The sequence below is a fragment of the Pseudopipra pipra genome, chromosome 3 (genome assembly GCF_036250125.1).
Source record: "Pseudopipra pipra isolate bDixPip1 chromosome 3, bDixPip1.hap1, whole genome shotgun sequence".
Classification (NCBI taxonomy): Eukaryota; Metazoa; Chordata; class Aves; order Passeriformes; family Pipridae; genus Pseudopipra; species Pseudopipra pipra.
This window is the reverse complement of record NC_087551.1, coordinates 28,979,734-29,006,318: the sequence shown is the minus strand read 5'-3', so window position 1 is coordinate 29,006,318 and position 26,585 is coordinate 28,979,734. Positions and strand designations below refer to the sequence as shown.

General features: G+C 46.4%; 1 protein-coding gene across 5 annotated transcripts in view; it reads right to left on the bottom strand.

The window, feature by feature from the left end:
- Positions 1 to 222: 222 nt before the first annotated feature.
- LOC135411183 (uncharacterized) overlaps positions 223 to 26,585 on the bottom strand; it is a 58,603-nt gene continuing 32,240 nt past the window's right edge. For 2 of the 5 annotated variants that reach the window (XM_064648441.1, XM_064648444.1), the window contains exons 4-5: positions 16,919 to 16,972; positions 223 to 2,671 (exon numbers count right to left, since the gene is read on the bottom strand). In XM_064648441.1, coding sequence (XP_064504511.1) covers positions 2,543 to 2,671; positions 16,919 to 16,972 — 183 coding nt within the window. In that variant the 3' untranslated portion in view covers positions 223 to 2,542. Of the gene's footprint in view, positions 2,672 to 16,918; positions 16,973 to 22,586; positions 22,671 to 26,585 lie in introns of those variants that run through there. The other 3 variants (XM_064648442.1, XM_064648443.1, XM_064648445.1) reach the window with 3 other exon arrangements.

The window sequence follows — 26,585 nt, the reverse complement described above, 5'->3', positions numbered from 1 at the left end:
ACACCATATACAGGGAGCAGCTGCACATGGAGCTTCTCTTACATGCAAGAATCTGGCATTCATTTTAGAAAACCTCTTCAAAGCCATTCTACTGCAGACGTGGCCTCTTTGCACTGAGGAGTGCTTGGGAGTGGCTGCACTGTGTCACAGCTTACTCTATTCCATCCCCTCCTACACCCCTATCCACAAATACACAGAAAAGGCAAACACATGAGACCCAGCAGAGGTGTGAATATAGCAGCTGTCACACTTTATTTCATTGTTTTGTGGTTTGTTTGGTTTTTTTTATTATTTTTCCTTCTGCTTGAAAAAGAAGAGACAGAGAAAAGTTACAAAAGTACTAAAAGGCAACAATATTGGCAGGATATCCCTGTTTCCTGCTCCCACCCAGGGCAAGGCAGCCTGCCACACCTGTGGGCTGGCAGAAACGCACCTCTGGGCCCCTGCACCTCGGCAGCTCTCGCTGAGCAAAGCCTGGGGCTGCAGGGCCATGCAGGGGCTGCTGCCCCAGCCATCTGCATGGATAATGCACCTCTCAGACAGGTACCAGGCTACGGCTGTCCCAGCTCCTGAGCACAGGAATTTGGTCCAAAGGGGCAATGCTTCCTGTCCTGCACTGATCTGGCAGCAGTTAAAAAGCTGAGCTGTGTCGTCAAAACAAGATAAGCAGAGTTTCTACAGGGCAGGAAGAATCAGCAGAGGAATCAGCCTCTCTTGAAAAAAGGGACTTGCAGGGAACCACAATGCTCTGCCAGAGGTTCCTCACCAGTAAACACAAGCGACCTCTTGGAGGTGGTGCTGGTGCAGCGGGTGGCCCAGCTATAACAGTCTAGAGCCAAAAAGCAGGCTGAGCTGGGGCAGCATCAGGACTGACATCCTCTCACCACTTTGCCCAGCTGCTCTGCCTGCCTGAATGAGAGGCGGTTAGGGACATAGGAGGGTGGGGTGGGGGATTCAGGTCCCCAAATCTACAGCCTTTGGGCTTTCCCCCAAGGATCTCAGTGAAGGGCTCAGACAGTACCAGTGAAAGCTGGTTCACTGTGTGGCCTCCTACTGGCAGCTGGACTGACCATTGGTCTCATCCAAAGAGCAGCATCAAAGACCTCCACACTGGAGCAGAGTTAAAAACAAAAATTATTTTGTATTATTCACAGTTGCTTCTCTTGATCCAGACAAGTAGTAAACTGCTTGCTTCCTCTTCCACTCAGATACAGGTTCATGGTGGGGAATGACTAGACAAAGAGGTTACTCTCTCCACCAGGTGCAGGAAAGGGAAATGCCTTGTACCTCTGCTTCAACAGGAGAGGCAAGAGTTTGTTTCATTAACTCTTGCCTTGTGGCACAAAACACATATGTGCCTCAAGAACAGATCCCAGTCAAATACCAGTGGTAGCAAGGCCAGGCATGGTCCTGACTGCATCAGAACTGTCTATGGAGAAACAACCCACAGGTTCACCCAAAATCCCCTCCTGTTTCTTCCACCAGCAGACAGCCACTAAACAAACCTCTTTTTCCCCACATCTGGGAATACTAGTTCCACTGATACCAGAAGAGTCCACATGAATTTAATAGCTACTATGAACAAGGGGAGTGGAAAGCTTGCTGGAGACATTAAATTGGGTTGGGTTTGATGGTACCAGTTACCTTCAGAAACATGTTAGGGCAGCAGGGTATTGGGACAATGCTACGGGGAAGTGCTGCTTATGCCAGAACACAGACAGCCTCAGCAGAGGGAAGACCCAAGAGCACACAGTCACCCCCAAGTTCTTCTCTTCTGCTGAGAGGACTGAGGGTAGGCACTGTGTTTTCCTGGATGGTTGGACTCAGACCTCTCATTCTAGAATTTTATTCTAACCCCTGATCTACAAGTGGGAGGCTCATGCCTCCCATTTCAATCCCTTTTTTGACAATATCACTGAATTACAGCAGACCACCTGGAACACGCAGTTAAATGTGCCAGTTACCCCTCCACACATCTCCCTGTCATAGGATTTTTCACTTAAGAGAGCTTGATGTGAATGCAATGATAACCATATCAGAGAGGGATCTTCTTGTTTTGCAAGCAGCCCTGTATAGCCTCTTTCTCCAGTCCTGAGCTCACTTTGGAGTAGAAGTGTCAGGTCTATAGCAAAGCACTGTAACTCGGGTATCTTTGGAAAAAACTGATTGGACTTGGTTTCACACCTTGATTACTCATCCCTGCTGCCATGCAGGACATACTAAGCCCTGAATCTCTCATACTTCATTACTACCATTCTCATATTTAACACTGCCTTGGCGGCTCTCCTTACAGTTTGTGGATCTGACTGGTTTGTTTTGCCCTGAAAGACAAAACTTACTCCCTTTGCCACTGTTCTCATGTGGCAATGGTAAGAAAGCAGGTGCTGATGCAAAGCTTCTTCCTGCCAGAGCGGCTGCATTGCAAAGATGTATCATTGGCCCTTTCTTCTCCCACCCCTCCCCTTGGGCGTCACCACCTCCCCTTCTCCCTGCCAGGCAGGAGGTTGGTTGATAGTTCCTGAGGTTTTCTGGAGAAACTCCTTCAGTAGGCACATGACGGTTCTTCCACTGGAGCTATTGGGCTCAGCGGCTTCAAGGTGCTGAGGGAACGGAAGGCAAAGGTAGATGGATCATACATAAAGTGGGGTGGCGGGCAGCCTCCATTGATGCTCTGCAGGGGAATAAAAAGAGGGATGAAGTCAGTGCTCATATAAGCTGCAAACAGCGAAGTTCTTGCCTCAAGTGCTTTGCCACACCCCTCTCTGGTACACTTACACCTCCCTGAATGGGTGGTCATGCTTGTACTTGCAGCAAATGGCACTAACATAAGCAGTGCTCACATCCTACCCTTCAACTAAAAGGCGTGCATGCCTCCCTCCTCCAGGACTGAGGTCCCTAGGATTCATGTGACTAGGAGCTATGGGACCTGTAGCCACTAAATGAAACAGGTTAACCATGATGCATTTAGAGTCCCAGCGTCAGAACAGCATCACTGTCAAAAGGTATCCCTCGGAAAAGCTAAATTCAGATTCACTTAGCGTGCAAACAGGATCTATTACAATTTTGGAGCACCGAGAAAAACCAAGTTATCTCTGAAGACTCGTTCTTCAGGCCTCATTTTATAACAACTCTCCAGTAAGGATTTACAAATCAGCCTTTCTTAATCTCTCAAGTCCCAGGCACACTAAAACTCTCAAAAGTTTTGGTTCCAGACTCCACAGTTAAATGAGGAATGGCTGAGAGATGCCTGGAGGAAAAGATCCCACCTGATGACCTTACAGCCTGGTTTGTACCATGGTCACTAAAAACCATTCTCTTCCCTTTTGCTCCCAGTGCTCAGAGCATGGACAAAGCAGATTCAGAGTAAGGAGGCCAAAAATACCCATGCAGTCCCCGCACTGTGTGACAGGACAGAAACACTGTTCCCCACTAGGCTTTGTGGTGACCCATGGATCCCTGAGGAATTATGGTGCTGAAGAAGTGATTCCAGTCTGTTAAATGTGAAGAGTTTTCTTTTTACTTTTCAGGGACTTTGTTTTGTTTCTTTCCTTATGCAAGCAGAAACACTAGAGGGGCAGCTACTTCACAGACACTTTTTGGTCAGGAGAGGAGGTCTCACTGCTCTATCAGCCAGTAGAGTATTTACTCATGATCCTGCAGAGTTCATTCCCCACGAAAAGGTGTGAGCTACTGAGTGCCACAGGTTGGGAAACTCATGCAAATGTCCCCTACTCTCATCTCACTTCCATCACTGTTGAGAAGGGCTTTACCATTGTTTTCATGGAGGTTAGAAAAAAACAACAATGAGAAATGGTTTAGAAAAAACACAAACACCACAGGCTGGGCAGACAAGTGAATGAGAGGAGCCCTGCAGAGAAGGACTTGGGGGTGATGGTTGATGAAAAACTCAACATGAGCTGTCAATGTGTGCTCGCAGCCCAGAAAGCCAACTGTGTCCTGGGCTGCACCAAAAGAAGTGTGACCAGAGGGTCAACAGATGTGATTCTCTCCCTCTCTACTCTGCTGTGGTGAGACCCCACATGGTACTGCATCCAAGTCTGGTGCCTCCGATATAAGAAGGACATAGAACTGTTGGAGCAAGTCCAGAGGAAGTCCACGAAGTTGACAGGAGGACTGGAGCACTTTTCCAAGAAGATGGGCTGAGGAAGTTGGAGCTGTTCAGCCTGGAGAAGAAAAGGTTGTGTGGAGACCTCATAGCAGACTTCCAGTATCTGAAGGGGGCCTACAGGGAAGCCAGAGAGGGACTCTTTGTCAGGAACTGTAGTGACAGGACAAGGAACAGTGGGTACAAATTGAAAGAGGGGAAATTTAGGCTGGATATTAGGAAGAAGTTATTTACTGTGAGGGTGATAAGGTACTGGAATAGGTTGCCTAGGGAGGTTGTGGACACCCCAACCCTGCCAGTGTTCAAGGCCAGGGCAGATAAGGCCTTGAGAAACCCAATCTAGTGGGAGGTGTCCCTGCCCACGGCCGGCAGGGTTGGGACTAGGGATCTTTTAAGGTCCCTTCCAACCCTTAACATTCTGTGTGATTTGGATTGGGCTCTGGTATTACATGACTCTCTGTTGCCTTTTCTAGGCCTTTCCTAACTAGAACCATGGTTTCCATTGCTCAGCCTGCACTGTGACTGTTCCTCAAAGAATCAGGCTCTCTAAGAACAATTACAAACTTTACTGTCTCATCTAAAACAGAGGTACATTCTGGCACTTCAAAATCAGGTCTATCAGACACCTGCAACCACATAACAGCACAGTAAGGTGATGTTTTGATGCCCCACCTCTACCTTGACTGTGTTTTAACTTATCACAGGACAAGCACACACAAATTTTCCCCAAAAGCTGCTCAGATGGTTGGTCTCACCCAAACAGCCATAGCAAATCAGAGAGAGCTAGGGAAGTGTCCAAAAGCCAGGCCCCAGATGCTGCAGTAACTGCAGCAGGTTCTGGAAGCCTCTGCCTCCAGCTCTTGGTCACAGTTCGGCCCCATGGGGCAGCCTTCATGTCAAAAAGGACATCTTTAAAAGCCAGTGTGGGCAGCATGTTCCTGCCTAGTTGGTATCTCCTCTGCAAATTAAGATGGGCACTTGAAAATGGAAAATGCCAACATGGTGCTTGGCATCAGTTGTGCCTGGAGTTTCAGCCAGCAAATCATGCCCTGCTACATTCCCCTGACACCTTGGCCAGCAGCATAAGAAACAAGAGAGGCAGATTTAAGGGCCTTTACTCAATAGCCACCTGCTGTGGGGTTATATATGGTGTGTGCTCTGGCAGGCCTCAGAGCTGGAGGGTAACATAGCAACCCCTATTCAAAGCTAAGGGGCAGAATAAATCAGCACATTTGTCCTTCTCCAGAGCAGAGAAGGTCCCCTGCCAGTGCCAAGAGGGAATGGGAACAAAGAACCTGGCAGTCCCCTCCATTTTGAAATGCCAGACAGGATTAGGGAAGGCAGCTGAATCCGTTCATTTCTGGCAGACGGCAAATGAAGAGGCTGGGGAAAGATGGGTCCAAAGGACAGACGAAAGTCATCTACAAAATTCACCAGGCTTTGGGTGGGCAGGTGCTCTGCAGTTTCTCTCTGGGCCTCCTTGTGAGGAAAAAGCTTTCCCAGGGCACTGTGAGGAAGACAGGCACAGAGAAAGGGTTGAGGTGAAGGACAGGGATGTGAGAAGACACGGGAGAATGCAGAGATTTACAGGTGCCCAGGTAGCTGCAAGTAAGACTCAAACTGCACCCAATCCTGCCTCTTTATCATGGCACCCTTTCAAGCAGCCACAGGATGATGGCTGGCTTTCAACAGCAGCAGACAAGGGCAGAATGAGAAGAGGCCCACATCCGACTGTAGGTAGTAACAGGAGAGGCAGTAATGCAACTGCCCTCTTTCAAGGCAACAACCTGCACTCCTTTATAACCCTGAGCAGTACAGGACTGTCTTGCACCTACTCCATGACTGACAGGGCAGCACCTCTGCTACGGATCTTGTTGGAAGTAGGAAACCTCCAAATCCCTTGACTTCCCTCTTGCAGAGGAGCGTTTTTTGATTAGAGCTCTCAGGATGACCAGGCCTGATCTGGCTTAGTCCAAGATACCATTTGGGCTCACAGCATGTGGCAGTCTGGCTCTGATGAGTAGCACAAGGCAAAGCCCTATAGATGTATTTCCAGAAAGAAGACAGATAGAGCTGGCTGCCAGGGAGAGAAACACGTTCCTCCCATCCTGTCGCTGGGCCAGGTGTCTCCCCATAGTATGGTCAAGTGTCCTAGCCAGCCTGCCCTTCCCCTTGGGCACCCAGCCCCAGACTGTGATTCTTGGGACATTGCTTTGACTATGGAAGGGTGTTAAGAGTGGTTGCTGCTGCAGCAGGTCCCCAGTGAGTTTGCCATAAACCTGCCTGACAGCCCCTGGTGAGCAACCCCAGGCCAGCTCCTGCAGAGGCTCCTCAGAGTGCAAACAATATGTGCTTGACTTTAAAGGCTTGTGTGTTCACTCTAATGGCATTCAGGCAGCTGGGTAACGCGCACAAAACGGAGCCTAATATGGGCCCTGTGCTAATGGAAATCATTAACCAGAGCCCTCAACTTGTTAAGCAATGTATTTACACAGCTGGGGAATGGCCCGAGTCAGAGCCACTTGGCTGCCGACAGGAGGGCACACGCTCTGTCACACACACATGCTCACTTGCACACGCTCACCTGCTCTCACACTCCTCAGGTTCTCCCCAGTACACAGGCGCTTCCTGGTCACTTGTTCACATCCCTCAGTGTACACACAGACCTCCTCTCGACTTGGAAATCACAAGGAGAACTGTCCCACTCATACAGATCTTGTCTGCTCATATAGCAACTCAAGACAAGCAGGCAGAAACTCCATATCATCCAGGGGATGGTCATCACTTATTTGCACAACTCCTCAGAAGACAAGGTAGTTCCAGTACCTGCAGATACCCATGATGCCTCATTGCACACCTTATTTGAGTTAGATGAGCTCCTAAGGGAGATAAGCTCATCTGACACACATTTCAAGCAGCTATGGGCAGAATACCTTGGTCAAGGACACATCTTCACCTGTGTATGTGTGCTTACACATACACTCTTGCAAACCTGTATTATGATCACCAATAGTGTCATCACCTTTAAATACAGGTGGCAAATAAGCAACCAGGTTTGAAAGATATCTGAAGCACAATAAGGAAGAAGCACACCTAAAGATAGTGACTGGATGGAGATGCCTCAAAGAAGACTAGTAAGACCAAACACCACAGAAGAAATGTAGAATTTTGATCCTATTAGCAGCTCTCCGAAAACAGAGAAATGAGCAACTCTTCCATAAATCCAACTGTAACATAACTATACATTTCGGCAAGGAAAAGTACATAGGAATAAGATAAACACGTAAACATGAATCTACTACTATGAACCCACAGTCCTCCTAGAAACAAGTCCCTTACCTCTATGAAGTCTGGGAAAATATCTCAAATGCAGATTATAATGTAATTTTGGTCTCATGATTTCAAAGAATCACAGTTCTCCTCTTTGGACAAAGCAAAAGCAAGCACAGCTCCAAGTGTGCTTTCAGCTGTGGGAATGACAATCCCCAGAGGAGGGGGGAAATGCAGTTACCCAACTCCTGTCTTCGAAGGGAGTGGTGTGCTAGGGGTGAAAATTACGCCCTGCTTAAAACTATTTGGTCTTCTTTCATAAGAGCTCCAGTATCCTGGCGGGATTCAAAATCAGATCAGCTTGTGCATTCTGCCAACCCATTCCTACTCAAGGCCAATCCAGCACAGCAGTCCCTTCTTTCCTACCCTTGGGCCCCAGTGGTTGGGAAATGCTGCTGAGCTCCATTAATGGATGCTGCCTTCCAGTGGTGGGTGAATGATCCCTTTGCAGTCTGTAGACTCACTTGTTAAAAGTCCTTTGGGATGAAAGGCACCATGTAATTGCAAGCTGTAAAGGCGCATCCGATTCCCACCACCACCCTGTGTGGAAAGGAATAAATCCCCAGAATAGCCTTGGCAAAGACAGATCCCTGCCTGAGATGCTGCCTGTTTGTGAGACAGTTGCCTTGCTCAGGAGTGTACAGAGCCAGAGGTAGCACCAATATCCAGGCAGGGCACAGAGAGAGTAAAGGCTGTCAGACTCCACAGTGGAACATTTACAGGTACACTGCTTTTAGTTCCACTTTGTCCTCCTTCCCCTCACCCCTGCCAGGTGGTTAGAAACTAAACTCCTCCACACTTCAGCTTCAATGTGTGAAACCATCAGCTGTGAGCAAGGGAAGGGGACCCACACACCTGCTCCTAGCTACATCTGTAATTCCAAACATGGTTCTGACCAGGCCACTTCCTATCACCTCTGCCTCAGTTTCTCCAGTGCATAATACACATATGTCCTGGCTTCTGCAGGAATAAAATTAATTTTCTTCCTACTAATTGGTGTATCCTGTGGTTTAGATTAAGGATGAGAATAATGGTGACAGCAACAACTAAAAGCATCAGTATGTTAAGCAATGTTTATACTAAGTCAAGGACTTCTCAGGTCTTCATGCCCTGACAATGAAAAGGCTGGAGGTCCATGAGAAGCTGGGAAGGGAAACAGCCAGGACAGCTGACCCAAGATGGAAAAAGAGCTATTCCATACCATATGATGGCATGAACTGGCGTTTTGTCTTCCCAAGTCACTGTTACGCATGATAGAGCCCTGCTTCCCTAGAGGTGGCTGAACACCTGCCTGCTGATAGGAAGTAGTGAATGAATTCCTTGTTTTGCTTTGCTTGTGTGCACAGTTTTTGCTTTCCCTATTAAACTGTCTTTATCTCAACCCATAAGCTATCTCACTTTAAGCCTTCCAATTCTCTCCCCCATCCCACAGGGGTAGCAAGTGAGCAGCTTTGTAGTGCTTGGTTACCAACTGGGGTTAAGCCACAACAGTTCAGCACTGTCAGGCAGCTGGGACAAACCAATTAACATCTAGGTGTTTCGATCTTCTGATGAGGGGAGATCTCCTTTCAATTACAGTCTTGCTTCAGGCAATTTCCAAGAAATAGTCCCTAGCAAGCAGGACCAGCTCCTCCAGTGGAGCACCAATTCATATTTAACTGCTTCTTCATTAACTCCAATAGAGCCTCTGACAATTTATTCTAGTCACAGACCTGGAGTGACTAGTCACTAGTCACAGCTCAAAGAGTAACTTGTCAAAGGCAAACTCCTTTCTCCTGAAAGTCTCTCCTTCACCCCCAGGTTCATATGGAATTTTATTTCAGGGGATAGTTAAAAGATAGACCATGACAGAACTTCCTTTTAAGACTACTTTTTTCCCTTCTCTTCCAAGAAAAGAAAAGGTCATTTCCAAATGCTGTTCTGACAAGGAATCCAAAACTTTACAGTTAGCACTGTTTTCTTATATTTTCAAATACCCTTCCCTAAAAGACTAAAAGTCCTGCCTTACACCACCAGCATAGGGCTGCCTAACATCTACTTCCTTCTACACCACCGCACTGCAAAGAGCGGTTCAACAGTTTACAAATACATCACTGTTCCTCTAAGAAAGCTTTAAAAAATTTTTAAAAATCAAACATTTGCAAATGTGTGTGCAGGGTTGTCAGATGGCAACTACCAGACTTAGAGAGGTGCCACCAGACAGACAACACTGAACCTTTTTGGAACATACTTCAAAGAGCCTACCAGATGCTTGCTGGTCACTTGCCCAAAAGCAGAAACAGGCCAGTTTCAGCTATGGATCCTTGCTGGCACCAGCGTGATAAGCCTTTCTTCTCCTCTCTCTCACACATCTTTAGATACGTCTTTGAGAAAGCTGACTACAAGCTTTGATTTTGCCTGCCTGACAACCTGAAGGAAAGAGGCTGCACAAATAAAAGGGACAGATGGGTCATTCAGAGGGGCAGGCTGTTGGTCCTCCCCGGCCAAGCTGCAGCACACAAAGCTCCTGGATCCCAGTGAAGATCATGCTCTGAAGGCAACACAAACCTCTTAGGAACAAGTGAATGAACCCCCATTTACCTACTAGTGAGCTGTGTCTTGCCCCGACTTTTTCTCCTTCTGTTAAGAAATGACCTGTGCTTCCTGCATACCTGCAGCAGTTCCTGCCCATACCACAGGGTCTGTGTGTGCCTGATCAGGAGGAGAGGCAAGCGTAAGAGTAGCTCCAAACAAACACAGGCAAGGCATGATCTGGCCCTAAATCTCTCAACTGCATCTGCATTGGAGCCCTTAGCAGTTTTGGTCTGCACTCAAGTGACACTACCTTGCCTTCTCCTTCCTCCCCACCTTCCCCTTTCCAACTCTTGCTCTGTAGCAGGAACATGCTTTCTTCAGACAGATGACAGCCAGCTGCCTTGCAGTCCTTCTTCCTTGGAGCCAGGAACCCCAGGTACCGTGCTTCTCCCAGAGCCTGCACATGGTGTCTTCTTGAGCGCGTGCAGCTTCCGGGTTGCATAAGGCCAGGGTAAGCAGATTCCCTCCAGCCAGGCAGGCTGGCATAGAACAGCACACTGCTTTCAACTTAAAGGGTACCCAAATTAAAACTGCAAAGTGAGTATTAATTAGCTTGGCATGAGCAGGCTGCGAACACATGCTGACATAGTGTGCTCGCCTCTGGACAAACCACCTCAGCTGTGGAAGCCGAACACAGGAAGTGGGTGTATTATGGGAGAGGTGTGTGGGAAAAGAGGATTACAGCTCTGGGGACTGGGAGAGGCAACAGGTGCCAGGTTCCCACAGCCACGCGAACAAAAGGAAGCAGGGAGCAACTGCAGCAGGCCTGGATGCAGTGGCAAAAGAACTGCCTAATCTGTCATCTTGTATTTGAAGCTCTGACAGAAAACAGTGGCTCTTGGTGACCCTGTGCCATCCCCTACATCTCTCTCTCTACTCCATCACTCAGGTGTGACCCAAAAGGCATTAAATCTGACCCCTTCTCTGTGAAACATACCTTGCCACTTTCCAGCCCCTTGGAAAACGGTGCCACCAGCCATAGCCACCACTGACACACAGGACTGTGTCAGGAGCAGCCTCTGCCACGAAATCCAGTAAAAGCAATGCTAAATAATGTCCAGAGCCAAATGTTTGGAATAGTTTTTAACAGAGACATTCTCCCCTTGGCTACACTGGATCCTTCCCCACACTGAGGAAACTCTGGATAAAGTCTTTTGTCAGGAATTATTCAGAACAAGGGCTGGCCTTCTCCAGGACCATCTATCACTGCAGAGATCTTCAGCAGGCAGCTCACTGGCTGAGTTGGGAGGAGCACTGGATAAGCAAAGGGATATCCATGCTGTCACTTAGCAGAGGACCTTCTCCATTTTGCTCAGCAGCAGTATGCCTATCAACTGGAGCCAAGAGCCCATTTGGGAACTAGAATGCCAAAAATCTCCATAAGGGGCTTCTGCCCAGTAAGTAATCCAAGGATGCAACTGACCAGAGAGGTGAGTCTCTCTTGTTGATTCTAAAAGGCAGGCTCAGGTTTAGGCACTCAGTCCCATACTAAAAACGATCATGAACATTTGACAAACCCTGCAGTTTGGGATTTCTGCTGCCTAAGATGTCAGAGCTGTTTATATTCATGGCATGGTATGGTATGAATAAGGACACAACTCTAGGAACATGGCTTGGAGTTCTCCTCACTCTACCTCTCTTCAGGCGAGTGACACTTTCTGCTGATTTCTCAGCCTAACTCACTCTGAAATTGCAATCATGATATCTATCTGCCTCTGGTGTGCAGCCAGAGCTAAACACTTGCGGGCCTATGATAGAAGGGGCAACATATATGTATATATGTGTATATATATGTATGGATACACACACTCTCTTCGGATTTTTAGAAATCATTACTTCATGCTGTGCAGCCAGAACTGCAGGCTTGCACCAATACTGCTCTGTCACCTAGTATGCCTTGCATTTGTGTATAGCTCAGGCATCTGCCTAGAAGGCTCAGGCCAGCATATCTCCTGCTTAGCTCCAAGCTGAAAAGGTCCCTTGTTTTAGGAGAAGAAAAGCCAGCATGTTTCTCAGTGGCCCTTTAGGATGCAGATGTAAGAGATAAGAGACAGGGAAGTCATTCAAGGGATCTGGCCCCTGTCCAAGCAGAGGGCGTTCTCAACACTGATAAGATCAAGGCAAGAGCACAAGAGGTTTATGTTCTGATTTAAAATTCTTATTTTTACATAGCAGAAAACATCTCTCTCATCAGCCAGGTTATCAGATTGGCCTTGAAATCCTTACTTCCTCTCTGCCAGCCCCAACAAGATCTCTTGAGATACCCAGGGGCTTACCAGTTGTGTCTTCTACCCACCTACTGTTGTTAAGATAAACTCAGCTCTGCTAATCCCATTCAGAGATTGGATTCAGGAGTTTGTGAAGGAAGAACAAGAATAGGAATAAATGAAAGACTTGTAAGCCTCATCTCGAGAGGGCCTGGAGAACTGAAGACTTGTGATATTGCTTAGACCTGTCTTCCAGAGTGTCTGTACTCAGAGCTGACCAAGCCTGGTCCAGGGCAGAGGCAGAGGTGCATACAGTCATCCTCCTTCCAGTGCTAGAGAAATGTCTCTGTGCAACACCCAACTCACCACACAAACATGCTCTGAATGCTAAAATACCCCCACACATGTGTACCCCTCACCCACCGTCAGAGCCTTGCTTCCAGCTACAGACATTACGCTGGCTGACATTTTGGGGCACCAGTGACCAGGTCTTCACACACACATTGCCCACCTCACTGTGAAACACCTACCCCTCACTTTGCCCTGATGTGTGTATGCTACATGTATCTATTATGTACAAACTCATACTTGATATACACACTGTCACCTCTAATTTATCTCTGCTCACCTGCCTGCAGGGGCTGATTCTCTTGTTCCATTATCCTTTACTGGGTGGGAACAGAAGGCAAGATTTTTCTTAATATAATTTGCTTTTCACCTCTCACAGCTGCTATTATTCCTGAAAACATAACTGAGCTGCTGCACATTAGAAAAGGTTATTAATTTTTCTGCCTTAATCTGTCTAGGTTCTTAGATTTGTCACATTACTGTCCCATCATCCTGCTTAAGAACCGCTGAGTGAGTGGAAAAGCTGTAGTTGATCACAACCTGAGGTGGCCCATGGGAAACTTATTTACAGGAAACAACAGCAAAGTGATACCTTAGTGTTAAGACAGCAGCAAAACCCAACCGAGGTCACCTGCTTAAGAAAAACTCTCAAGGACCACGAATATTTCCAAGGGCTGTTTTTCCATGCCAGAGGGCAAAGACACTGCCCTTCCATCTCACCTTCCCATGGGAGACTTCCAGCAGAAGTGGGAGGAAGAGCATAGCTGTGATGATGCATAAGAGCACAACACCTCGCATCGTGACATGCCAGCAAAGCCCCAAGATGCCAAGGGAACCAAAGTATCACCAGGAGTAGGGCATTTTTATAAGCACACAGTATCTCACAACCACATGAGAGACTGATCTCAGCAAGAACAGGATAAAAATGCTTCACTGATGTTACTAGAAGGTCACTGTCATCATCATCCTCATGCAATCATTTCTCTGTCAGCAGCAGGAGGACTGGAGAGAGAAAGCAAGGATCCTTGTTCCAAACCCTTGGTACAGGCCATTAGGTAACCTGCCTGCTCCTCAGATCAGTTCACTCACTACATCTCCATCCAGCTGTACACTGTCTGGATGTCGTTGCCCACCACAGTTCAGAAAGAGGCTCTTTACCTGGGTTGAAACAGGAGCGCTTGTGCATTAGGGCTCCTCAGGGCTACAGTGACACAAGCAAACTGGTTCACATGGTGATGTTTCCTGCTCAGACATGCAGACAGTTGCCTGGTTCTTCCTGTAACAGCTCATCAACCCTTTTGCTAAGAGAAGTCTGTCTTCATTTCTTCTACCCTCACCACAATGGCCAAGTTCCAACACTGAACCTGTGTCACCAGACCCTCAGCAAGAGAGAACCAAGCCTCTCACCTCGCTTCCTGCTATCACTCTTTGCAAAAGGTCACATTCACTAGGGCCTCAGAATAGCCCTTCCAAGTGAACTTAGGTCCCTAGTGTGCTCTGACTCCATTACTGAATGTTGAGCCAGAGCCAGAAATCACAGAATGGCTGAGGTTGGCAGGCACCTCTAGAGATAGCTGAGTTCAACCCCCCTCCTCTGAGCAGGGTCAGCAGAAGCTTGTTGCCCAAGACTACATCCTGGCACACTTTGACTATCTCCATGGACAGAGATTCCACAGTTTCTCTGGGCAGCCTGAACATCCTGCATTTCAATTTGTGCCTGTTACCTCTTGTTCTGCTGCTGGGCAACACTGAGAAGGAATACTGTGCCAAACATGTCTTGCTGGCTGGATTAAGGTTTCCCTTTATATGACGAGAGCACAGCATTGTCCTCCGGAGGTATTGACCTCTCTCAGCTGCTTCCAGAGCTGAGGCACCTCAGCAAGGTATTCTGTCACGGACCTGCTGCCTCCTCTCTCAGCTAGGTACAAAAAAGTGGGCATTCTCAATCACTTGAAAAATGGAAGCAAAAATGCACCTTTACCTAACGGCTCTGCCACCGTAACAGATCAGTAAGAGACTGTGAAGTGTCATATGCTACTGTCAGGGAAACCACAAGTGCCTCAGGTAGAGATGCAGTCTCCCAGTGGAGAGGGTGGCCAGAAGGGAGTGGATTTTGTACCATCTATCAGAATAGTGTGCTCTCTGTTTCTGCTGTTTATTATAGTGCAAGCTGACATAGGCTTAGGGAGCAAAGAGATAATTGTCCTCTCAGATTCTCCAGGGGCACAAGAGTAAGCCACAATAACAGCTTAAAGTGTCAGAGGAAACCACCCAACTGAGACATAACTGAAACCTCAAGCACCTCTGGAAATTTCTGGGTGTCCAGGGGACACCCAAAAAAAAAGCAACAAAAGCACATGGGGCAGGCATAAAGGAAGGTGATAAACAAGTTGTGCTATAACATTGAAGCAGGATTAGATAGTCAGTAGGTCTGAAGGACAGGCACAGTCTGGGGAGAGCTCGTGGAAAACAGTAGGACACAGCTACATTGAAAACAATCCAAGCAGGAGCACATGAGAGAACATAATAAATCAGGATTAATGGGGCAATAAGAAGTATTGGGTCACTGTGGTACTGCTGCTGTGAGGCTGCTGGAAGACAGGACTGAAGTGCCCTGGCAGAAAGCATAGGAGGAGTCAGAGAAATACCACCCAGCTCTGCAAAAGGCTTTAGCCAGTCCTACCTACTCCTTATCCCTTCAGACACTAAATTCACTCCCAGAACAGTGACGGGCAAGGGCACCCAACAGCATGCTTATAAACTGCAGTACTTCTGGGTATACAAAGGCACCAGTCCTATTTCCTGCTGGGCAAGGTGTAAACCCTGAAGGATCCTGGTCTGTCATTCATCCCTCTTGCAAGGTTATAAATTACTGCAGTGAAAGTAGCATCTTCCTCACAATGATATTTGTTTTCTTCACCTTGACCTGTTTTGATCTGTGTATCACAAATATGTGGAGGATCATATGGGGCTCAGTAGACTGAGGTACACCTGCTTTGGCTGCCATGTGCAAGGCCACACACATACAGAATCAGAGAATGGTTTGGGTTCAAAGGAACCTTAAAGATCATCTAGTTCCAACCCCCCTGCTGTGGACAGGGACACCTTCCACAGGACCAGGTTGCTCAGAGCAATCATCTGACCTGGCCTTGAACACTTCCAGGGATAGAGCATCCACACCTTCTCTTGGCAACCTGTTCCAGTGCCTCACCACTCTCACAGTAAAGAATTTCTTCCTAACATCTAAACTAAACCTACCCTCCTTCAGTTTAAAGCCATTCCCCCTTGTCCTATTACTACATGCCCTCGTAAAAAGTCCCTCTCCAGCTCTCTTGTAGCCCCTTTTAGGTACTGGAAGGCTGCTATAAGATCTCCACAGAGCCTTCTTTTCTCTAGGCTGAACAACCTCAACTCTCTCAGCCTGTTTTCACAGCAGAGGTGCTCCAGCCCTCTGATCATCTTGACTCCTCTGGACTCATTCCAAAAGGTCCATGTCTTTCTTGTATTGGGGGCTAAAAAGCTTGATGCAGCACTCCAGATGGGGTCTCACAAGAACAGAGCAGAGGGGAAGAATCACCTCCCTTGACCTGTTCATCACACTGCTTTTGATCCAGTCCAGGACACCTCTCCCACAGCACCATACAGCACTGACCAAAGAAAGCAAATATACCCACAAAGGAGGTAGGAGTTGGCTGAAGAGTCAGGTAATGGGCTGCTAAAGACAAAAGACTCAGAAGTGCAGGCAGCAAAAACTAAAAGGAGGAGACTTGAGCAAACCTAGACCTGAGAGACGTGTGCTCTCAGACATGAGATGCTCAGACACTGCAGTGTCATCCCAGCTACAAAGCCATCCAAGCAACGTAGCTCTCATCTGCCATCACCCTGTCCCACATGCCATAGAGTTCTGCAAACACCAGTGCACCATGCAGGTATAGTCCCTTTTCCACAGCTATCTGTCAGTACCTCTCACCCCTACCAAACACCACTTGCACCTCAGATCAGCACTTGGTCAAGAAGCATCCAAATGACACCCTATAGGACAGCTATGCTGTATGAGTTCATAGCATGGGATGGAGACTTTCACTCCAAGGAAGCTTTGAAACCTCAGTCTCCAAAATGGAAAAGACAATGTATTATTAGCCTTGTCAGCACCCAACCTAAATTTCAACTACATCCTGTACTCCAGATTAGCAATTTTTGTTATGCAGCTTTTGCTATCAAGCCACAGAAAATCTCCAGGAACCATCTTTTAAACCTCAGTGTTCAACAAGGATTGCCACATTTAGACATATGTGGAAAGATGAAAGAACTGCACCAGAAAAGGGCAACTTACATGAATTTTAATTACTCTAGTCTTCGCTCCACAATTCTTCTTGAGCAGCATCTTCTGAAAGAGAAATAGAATCCAGGGATTAGTAGAAGTATCATGAGGGAACAGAAGGAGGGAGGTTGTAGGGAGTCTCTTTTCATCAACATTTAATTAAAACAAGATGGATGAATGGTTAGGTGAGGTACGAAAGATTACAATTTACCTAAGGTGGCCATCAAGTAATCTGGCCATCTCCTAATCTGAGACTGCCTCAAGCAGCCTGCACAAAGTCCCCTGACAGTGGCCAATGCACAGAGTCCTTTGACAGTGACTAATACCCTAGGTTTTGAAAGAACATACAAGAAACTTCACAGAGAAAGGGATGGAACAACTGTCTAAAAGGAAGTTTCTTCCTAATTTCCGTCCATTAGTGGTTAGACTTCGCCCTGAAGCAGGTGAATTTATCTTCCTTTATGAAGGAAAAAAAAGGCTCTTTCATGTAAATGTGGACGTTCCCATTCTTTAAGAATTATTTTCATTATGCTTATTTATTTAGAATTTAAAAATCCAAGGTAAAAGCACCTGCCTGCAGTCCTAAATCCCTTTGCCACATATTGGAAGAGCCATTAAAGTTGTCTTAAGAAGAACTGCACAACTTAGCAAACAGGATATACTTGAACCAACAATTATTCTGTGTAACTGGAGAAATAAACAGGTGAGTTTCAGTTCTATCCCAGTTCTGAGACAGTGCTTTGAAAGGTAGCAAGTGAATAAAATTATTCTTTCCCAAAAAAAAAAAAAAAGTCAAAAAAACCCTCCCAAGTGGAAAAACAAGGCTTCAAGAGAGAACAGTTTTTCCACTAAAAAAATACTTCAGTTACATTTTTCATAGTGAAAAACCTGATTACAGAGACATGTCAAGAAGAAACTTCTCCATCAGATTTTGAAAAAAATACTAGATTTTCCTAGCTCCCATTTTCTACCCTTCTTCAGTTGGAAAGCTGTGTGAAGTGCAGGAAAACACTCACCACACTCACATGTTTTCACAAAGCAATCGAAGTGTTTTTCAGATGAAATTCTTAACACAAAAGACATGCAGAAAGTCATCCCATCATTTTATCAATATTATTTTTTATTTGTCTTCTTACTTTTTCCAGTACAAGTCAAGATAAAAACAACACAGTACAGTGAGCCTTGGAAACTCAAAAAGCTTAAAAAATACAAAATACACCAAAAAAACCCCTAAAAAATTCAGAAGAAAAGCCACCACCCCAAAACTGAAGACAGCACTCAGGTAAAAGTATTTGTTATTTTTCCAGCCAAAACTACTAGTGGGAGGTGGTAAGAAGTCCCATTCCTCCACCACCATCTGCCACTCTACATCCCATAAGCACATCTTTGCAACCCCAGCCCACATAACTGCCCAGAACTTAAGAGACGGAGCTGGAGACCCACCCAGCATTTCTACACACATTAGCTTCTTTGATCTAAAATCCAGAACTCAGCACACTCACAGCCCACTTTGAAACTTTCACATGCACAGTTTGGGGCTCAAGAACAGTGTATTTCACTGTCCAAGCAAGCATGGTGAAGAAGGGAGGTGCTGCAAGGATTTTGAGCTTTTTCTCTTAATCCTTTAGCAGGTGAATCCTAATGCTGTCTCAGTTATTCAAAGGGCTCAACAGTAGCTGTGCCTGATGGCTCTGCTCCCAGGTCTGACCTAGCAGCACAGCACCAAGTTTTCTAACCTAAAAGAACCCAACAGGCGTTTGCACAAAACAGGTAGAAGGAGACAACCAGAACAGCTGAGCTAAACTAACCTGAGCCTTGGCTGTCTGAGTAAACCAGTAATTCCCAGGGAATTCCTAAAAAATCTCACAGGACTCGGTTCCCAGCCAGGCTGCAAGGCAGCTATTGTATTTACTTTGAGGTCACTGCTATTCTTAAGGCCCCCACAACAACACAGTGAAAAAGACCGACAAGGAAGGAGAATGTGGTAGTGCTGACAAACCCCAGGGTTTAGGGAACGGCAAAGTGAAGAGTTGTGAGGTCTTGCAAAGTTTTGGGTTCTCCTTAAGGTTTTCTTCCAGCTGCTGTGAAATGTTGGCTGGTGGGGATGAGAAGAATAGACTAGGCAGCTCAAAGCCACAAGACCACTGGTGGGATAAAATGTGCGAGATACAGTCGGGTTGAGCAATGAAAGGGAGAATCAAGACTCTTGATTCTGAGCCCCATCCTTCAGGGGAAGAACACGTACAGCAGCACATCACCTGCTGCAACATATTTGACTACAAGCTGCATGACTTTGGGTGAGACCTTCAGCTTCTCTAGGTTGCTGTAAACCTGAGCTTTAGAGTAGTACTTGGCTGAACTCCCAAGGATGAAGAGAGGCTGTGACACCAAATTCCTCAGTGCCTCAGTAGCACCACTGGATCCTCTGCTGAAAAGGGACAAACAGAATTCTGTTGGCCAAGGAGCAAGTACAACACCTTCCAGTACAGTGAAATGCCTGGCACAGTCACACCCAGAGGTCCCTCAATGACTCCATCAGGGTGCAATAAAAGACATTATTTCCCAACTATAAATCAGCAGAGGCAGCAAGATATTTACCTATCCTGGCCTTCTATTAAAATGTATAGGGAGGACCAACAGAGACAGAAATTACAGGATGACGACAAAGACTGATTGAAAAGTCTGAACTAGCCTGTAGGCAGATGGACAACCAGCCAGACTCTTCCAAGAGGAATTCAAGTGCTCAGCTGTATCACAAGTCCTACACTTCTGGTAGCAAACAGAAGTGCTCCTTTAGTGATGCTGTTGTGATAAGCTTTAATTACATGAGGACCTTACCACTATTCACACTGTTGCTGCACTTTGCAGAGGTTGGATTGTGCAGCAAGAGCAGGATGCCCTACATAACTGTTTCATCTTTGTTCCTGGTGTTCCTCTTGATGGACTTAGTAGTAAAATGAAAACAGGACATTCCCTCATCCACAGGCTGTTAAACTGGAGCATAAACCTCAGTACAGGAAGATCTCTGGAACTGCTGGTTTCTCCTATTTTCACTTAAGCTGAAAGGAAAGCAAGACCCCTTGTGCTGTACTCTTGCAGCTTCCAGGTCCAAGACCATAATAAGATACAAAACAGAGGAAGGGAGAGAAAGAGTAAGCTAGCCACATGATTCTGCAGCTGAGAACGAATACATAGAAGGCCAGTTATCAAATGTTATTCTATTTAATCAAATTGCTTCTACCTCACTTGCAGCCACATGCTTTCTGCACCCAGCACAGTAAAGCCACGCTTTACAAAAAGCAAGTCAAGCATCTTTCAATGGTTTTCCATCCCTCAGTTTTCCCTTTCCTTGCCAAACCTGAGGGCAGACTTTTGGACAGGGAAGCTAAAATGCAGTGCTGCTTAGCAACAGCCAGGGACTTTCCACAGCAGCCTCTCCTCATCCTCTCTCTGGAGACCTCCACGTCACAAGCCAGCCATGAGAGGCAGCAACTCATTAACTCCTATTTACATAGATACAAGGCAGAGCTGAAATAACATTTATTTGGCTACATGACTTGCAGTAGCCTAAAGCAGGGGGAATGGTCTACAAGAAAGGTGACATGTTCAGTTTAGTAACCCTGGGATCATTCCTAACTACAGACCAATGTGAAAGTGCAGTTTTATTTCCTCAAGTTATTTTCTGGGAATTATGACAAAGAAAAGAGCAGAGATAAATCAAAGGTCATGGAGAATATTAGTAGCAGAGCTGAGATTAAACCATAGGGTATGTTTTCCAAAACCCGTTCTTCCATTTCCTTTTCTGCAGGTAGAAGGAAAAGACACAGCATCCCTATTTCAATTAAAAAGTCTCTCCTGCTGGTCTGACAGAACTGCTTTTTAGACATACATTTTCACTACCTCCACAGGACAAAGCAACAACTCTTTTGTCCATTAGTGTTTTGGGTTTTTTTTTTTTTAATTGTTATTATTTAATTTTATTATCTGGTCATAGTTTTAAACCTAAGGGCCTGTCCAGAGTTGGATGTAGTTTAACTATTACTGGTTTTTTCAGACCAGTTTAGCCTATTTCATGCAAAAGAGCACAGGAACTCTCAGTTCAACACAATTCATCATTTCATGACACACTTCATCAAATGCTACATACTGGTATACAATCAGCTTGTTACAACTTGAGAATTTTGCAGGGATTTTCACTTGCTTAATGAAAGATTTCAAAATGTAATTAAAAAAAAAAAATCTGTGCTGTAACTTGACTGAAAGACCAGATTTGCAGAAGAACATCAGGAAGGCCAGAAGTCTGCCCTTCTTTAGTTTGCTGGGAACCTTCCACAGAAGGGCTGGTGCACTTTGAAGGTATGGACACATCTTTCTGTTGTTGACATCTTAAAGTTCTTGACAGGATACAAAGTTTTAAGCAGTCCAAGTTTTCAGAAAAAGCCTCAGATCCATAACCCTTGTTTTACTTCCATGCTGTTAACCCTACCAGCTCGTTTCCCAATTGTTCAGGTACAAGAAGGCAGACCAAGCTTGAATGTCTAGCACAGAAAACAGAGAAACAGACTGATGATGTTCCTTGCTTTATTAAAAAAAAAAAAAAAGAAAAAAGAACTGAAAAAAGAAACATTACAGTGTGAGGAGAAATCGCACTCTAAGTCACAGCAGAAGGCTGATGCAAAAGGAGAAACCATGCCCAGTGATGCAATGTGCAGAGAGAAAATTGCCTCATATAAGGCAGTGAGGCAGCTCCATGGCCCATTGAGCAGAGGGCTAAAGGGGCCTCAACAAGATGCATCTTGGGACAGGGAGGTGAAGCGGATGCCGGTGCAGAGGCAGTGCCCACTCGTGAGCTCTAGCCCAACGCCACTCCATGAGCTGGCTGGGGAAGCATTGACCTGTGGCCCTTCTCTCTTGGGAAGGCATTTGAGAGCAAGAAGCCTGCCTGATCTCCTTTCCTAACAACCTTCAGAGATGGGTTTGGGCCAGGAGGAACAGCTTTCCCCACCAGCTGCCAATCAGAGCCTGTTCCCTGCCCCACCACTGCTCGGGCAGGGGGGGTGTGCAGAGGGTTAAGGCGCAGGGCAGCACAGTGGGCAGATGAGGTCAGGGTGTTGCACAAAGTGGCCATTGTGCAGCACACTGCAGCTGCGGCTTCTGCTTGACCAAGTCCCACCTCTGCCCCACTGCGTGGCACAGACAGACAGCCCAGGGAGCACAGGGGCCCACAGCTGTGAGCCACCGGAGTAGGGAGGTGCATCCAGGCAAACCAGCAGCAGCCTCATGCCACTAATGGAGCAGAGGATTTCAGCAGAGCCCTTTTAACAGCACAGGCTGAACTAAAGGAAGAGGATTGGCTACCCCCCAAAGGCAGTGTTTCCACAAGCCAGACATGAAACCCCAGCAAGGCCCCAGCCAGAGCTCAGTGCCTTCATCTTCCCATTTCAACAGCTTCAGGCATCTCCAGGCTTAAATATCACAGCCCAGTGCCCTCTGCTTTGGAGAAATCTTCCACCCAGGAGAGCAGTGCATGCCCATGTGGCAGGGCACGAGGGAGCAGGGCCATGGCTCCTGTCCTTTTGCCAACATGGTGATGGGCACTCTGCAAGGGGAAAGCCAGGTCTGTTCTCCCAATAGATTTAGGAGGATAATAAGCAAAAAAAAAAAAAAAAAAAAAAAAGCTATTTTGTAGGTTGATTTTGAACTGAGGTTTTTAATTCCTTGGCTCTGAGCAGTGCTGCTAGGACATCGGCATAACCTCTTAGCCCTGCAATACAAAAACAGTAGAGAAAAGAGTAGGTCACAGGCTCCTCCTTACTGCTTTTAAGCTGAAGCAACTCCAGTTGACACTACTCCCCATCCAGGCTCAGGCTCTCAACCATACATGACTTAAATCAGCAGAGAAACAAGAGGGCCATGCCTTCCCAGCAGTCACCTGAGTGTGCTCTGCATTTGCACCACCAGGGATGCCCTGTGCCAGGGAAGCACCCACTGTCTGGGCCCAAGGGTGCAAGACTGCTATCCAGTGCATCCCTGTGCCAGAGGCGGACACAACTTCCCTGCCCAGCCCCTGCAGCAGTACAGCACCCAGAAGGCTATAGTTCAGCCACAGCCTTAAATTATGATTATTATCTGTCACAATCTCCAGACTTCTCCAACAGAAGTTAACAGCCTCACAGCACTTTAAAATACAAGCCAATTCAAATGATTTGGCCAATGGTCCCCTCCTACAAAAACAAACCTCAGCATACAAACACTGTAAGCTGCAAAGATACTGTGAAACACCCTGAAAAGCCTCTGAACCCTTTAGAAAGTTATTTCTAGTTCACATTCAGTTGAATTAGTCATTAATGCTTTTTTTGCCACATTTATTTTCAACCTATCTGAAGCTCCTTCAAAACATCAACACATTTGGTCTCTTAACACTGTCATAAAGGGCTCCCTTCTCTATCAAGATAAGAACCTCAGTTTTCCAGGCAGCACCTCTGCCACCAAGTGCCACAAATCCACAGCCTCCATACAGTGCAAACACCGATGGCTTAATGCCTCTGGACAGGGCAGCAGAGGAAATGCTGATTACTAAGTCATCACTGAGAACAAATTCAAATTAAAAAATAATTTAAAAAAGCCAGACAAGGCCTTCCAAGAAAGATGTACTGCAGGGACTTGCCCAGGATCACACTCAAGCAGTGGACCGTGAAAACCACAACAAAATTATTTCTGTGGTCACCCCTCCAACATGGTGTCATTAATCACATGTTGTGCACTATTGGGAGGGGCTCAGCTGTCACTGCTGAAGTGAAATGGGTGAGAGCTTACAGCAAATACAAAATGCCCCTGAACCACAGATAAGTCTTAAGTGGCAGAATAGCAAGTCAATCCGACCAGTGATTGCCCTGTAAGCACACACAGGCCACTTGCACCCCAATCAAGAAAGGTGATCTCAGGTGATCACTGCAGAGTAGCACCAGGCTGCTGGGCCTAGTCAACACCCGCTACAGAAGAGAGTGAGCTAAAGTCTGGACAGTAAGGTCTGCCACCTGGCAGAGCACCAAATTCCCACTGGTCCCAAGGCCCAGAAAGCAGATAACATTATTCAAATTACAGGCTGCTTTTTGAAGTTCTGCCTCCATATCCTAGAGCCACAGTTAATGCAAACATGGCTACCTACTCACACAGCTGTGGTCTAAGCAAACAGACTCTCTGCCTGTCTGTAGGTGACTACAGGTTTTCTACTGCTCCTCTGTCTTCTTTGTGGCATACAGTCTCCAGATATGCTCTGGATCTGTACAGAAGCCCTGTCCTCCTAGGAACAGATAAAACAGGCCAGATTTGCCCTGGCACTTTTACCACTAGCCCTTTGATTTGAATTTGGGGATGGAGGAAGTGAACACTCTCTATGGAGCATCTCTGGCTCAGCAGCCGCTTCCCCTGCTGGTCTGGCAGAGTCTGAGTCTGCTGATCTGCAGGGTACATCAGATGGTCCATCTATTCACTCTATGCCAATCCCAAATCCCTCACTGAGTTTTCTTTGAGGCCTGAAAAAAACGCAAAGCTCCATTTGTGCAGGAAACAGATCTGACCAAAAACTCCAGCACCTGTGGAGTAACAAAAATGTAAAGAACAGGCAGGATTCATTAATTCCCTATCACTCATCTGCACGTGCCAAAGTTACCAAAGTTCAAATGCTGGGCTTGCCCCTCCTGCTCACTAGAGCCTGTGAAGGGAGGAGGAGTACAAAGGGACAGGGAGGTCTAGTTTCACAGCTGGCAGGCATGGCAGCAGCTCCTGAGAGAAAGCTTACAGGGCTTTTATGCCAGGGCTGCCAACGTGACTATTTCTTCCCCTCACTCCTGGCCTTGGTTCCAAAGCTGTCCACAGGGAATGTCCAGTCTAGTCTAACATATCATCTGATGTCTCTATAGTTTGTCTCACTTCTAACTGAAGTCTTGGCTCCAACATGAGGTCAAAGCCCTCCCTCCCCATGGACTTTTGCCATAGGCAGAGCTAGGGCAGAAGGCCCGCTGCCTCCTGCGGCTTTATCCCATTCCCCTCAGCACTGCTACTGCAGCACATGGGAGATGGCAGTGTTGGGGGCTTGAAACAAGCAGCCTCAGACTCTTCCACCATTTGCTGTTCAAATGTTGGCCCCACGAGCACCAAGAAGGGGTTAAGACATTAGCCCAAGTCAGGTAATAGAGTAAGCAGAGTTCCCTTTAAGCAGGGAGATACAGAAAGGGCTCTGAAAGTCACACAGCTGTATACCCTGGGAAAGAAGAAAAAAAAAAAATTTCTAAAATCAGGGGAAGGTACAGATTTTTGTCAGCTGTGACATTACAGGGACACAAAGAGGAAGAGAATCCACAGATGGCTGCTCCAAACCCAGAGACACCATCCTCAGTTAACTGAAAAAACTACAGGACATTCCAAATGCTCTGTGAAAGCTACAGGGCCTCGTGCACACCATCCACAAAGTGAACAGCCAAGCATCTGGAACACTAGGTTTCCAAAAGAGACTGTATGCTTGCACAGGTTTGCCCCAGAAAAAGATAGGTGTACATGTGGAAGGTAAAAGGAAAAAAAAAAGCCGAAACAACCAGCTCAAGTCTAAGTTTTTAAGGCAATTTCTTCAGGTTTTTTAGCCAACCTGAATGTTTTAGATGTTAATGTTTAAAAGCAAAAATTCTTGGACCTCAATGCCTGTTTGTCAGATCAAAAACCTGCCATGAAGTATAGACAGCATAAGGGACTTTTCAGGAGGTATAAAATCCATACCACATCTATCTAATCCATCACAGAAAACATCCATTGGAAATCAGTGGGTTTCTCTGAGGAGAATCTGGAATATGCACCTTTTCAATAGATTTTCAGCCAGAGGGTTGGTTTAGTAGAGCTTCTCAAAAATAGGGCAACATACGGTACACCCACTGCACTAAATGAGAAAAGGATTTGTCAGCGGCCTGGATCTTCACAATAGAAACCTCAAAAGGTGGCACTGAATTGCCTCCCACCCTCTCCAGCTGAGTGCAAGGCAAGTTACCCTGTGGGAACCTTTGCCTTGTGTTCAGCTGGTGCTGCTGGGAGCACTCACAAATGGAATTTTATGCAGAAAAGACATAAGGTCACATCACCAGATGAGAACTTGGATTAGTAAACGGTAAGGAAACTTCGAAAAGGCCAAAAGCAGACTGACTGCCTCAACAGCTCTAGAAAGCCAAAACAAGCCTGTATTAAACAAACAGGCAAACATCCCAAACCATGGGACTTGCCTGGGCTCCACAGAGTCTGAACACAGCACACAGAGTCACTTCTCCTTCTCTTCCCAAGACACACACGTGTATATATCATGTCTGCACAGCCCTGTAGCATTTTTGAGCATCTTCTCCTTTCACATGACTATACCTATTTGTGAAATCTCATGTGTTTGCGTGAGCACGTGAAAATAAACAAATACTATATTAGAAATTACAGGCCAGAAGACAATTAACAAACTAGAGAGACCCTTTTTTGTCTTCAAATAGACATCCGTGAAGGGGGAGCAGTAGAACACTAATAAACACAGAGAGAAATGATGATGTAACCCAACTGTTCCCACATTCTCCACCCAACCACTTACTTGTTCCCCTGCTCCCCTGCACGACTGAACCTCACTTACACATTAGTGACAAGGGAACATGCTGAA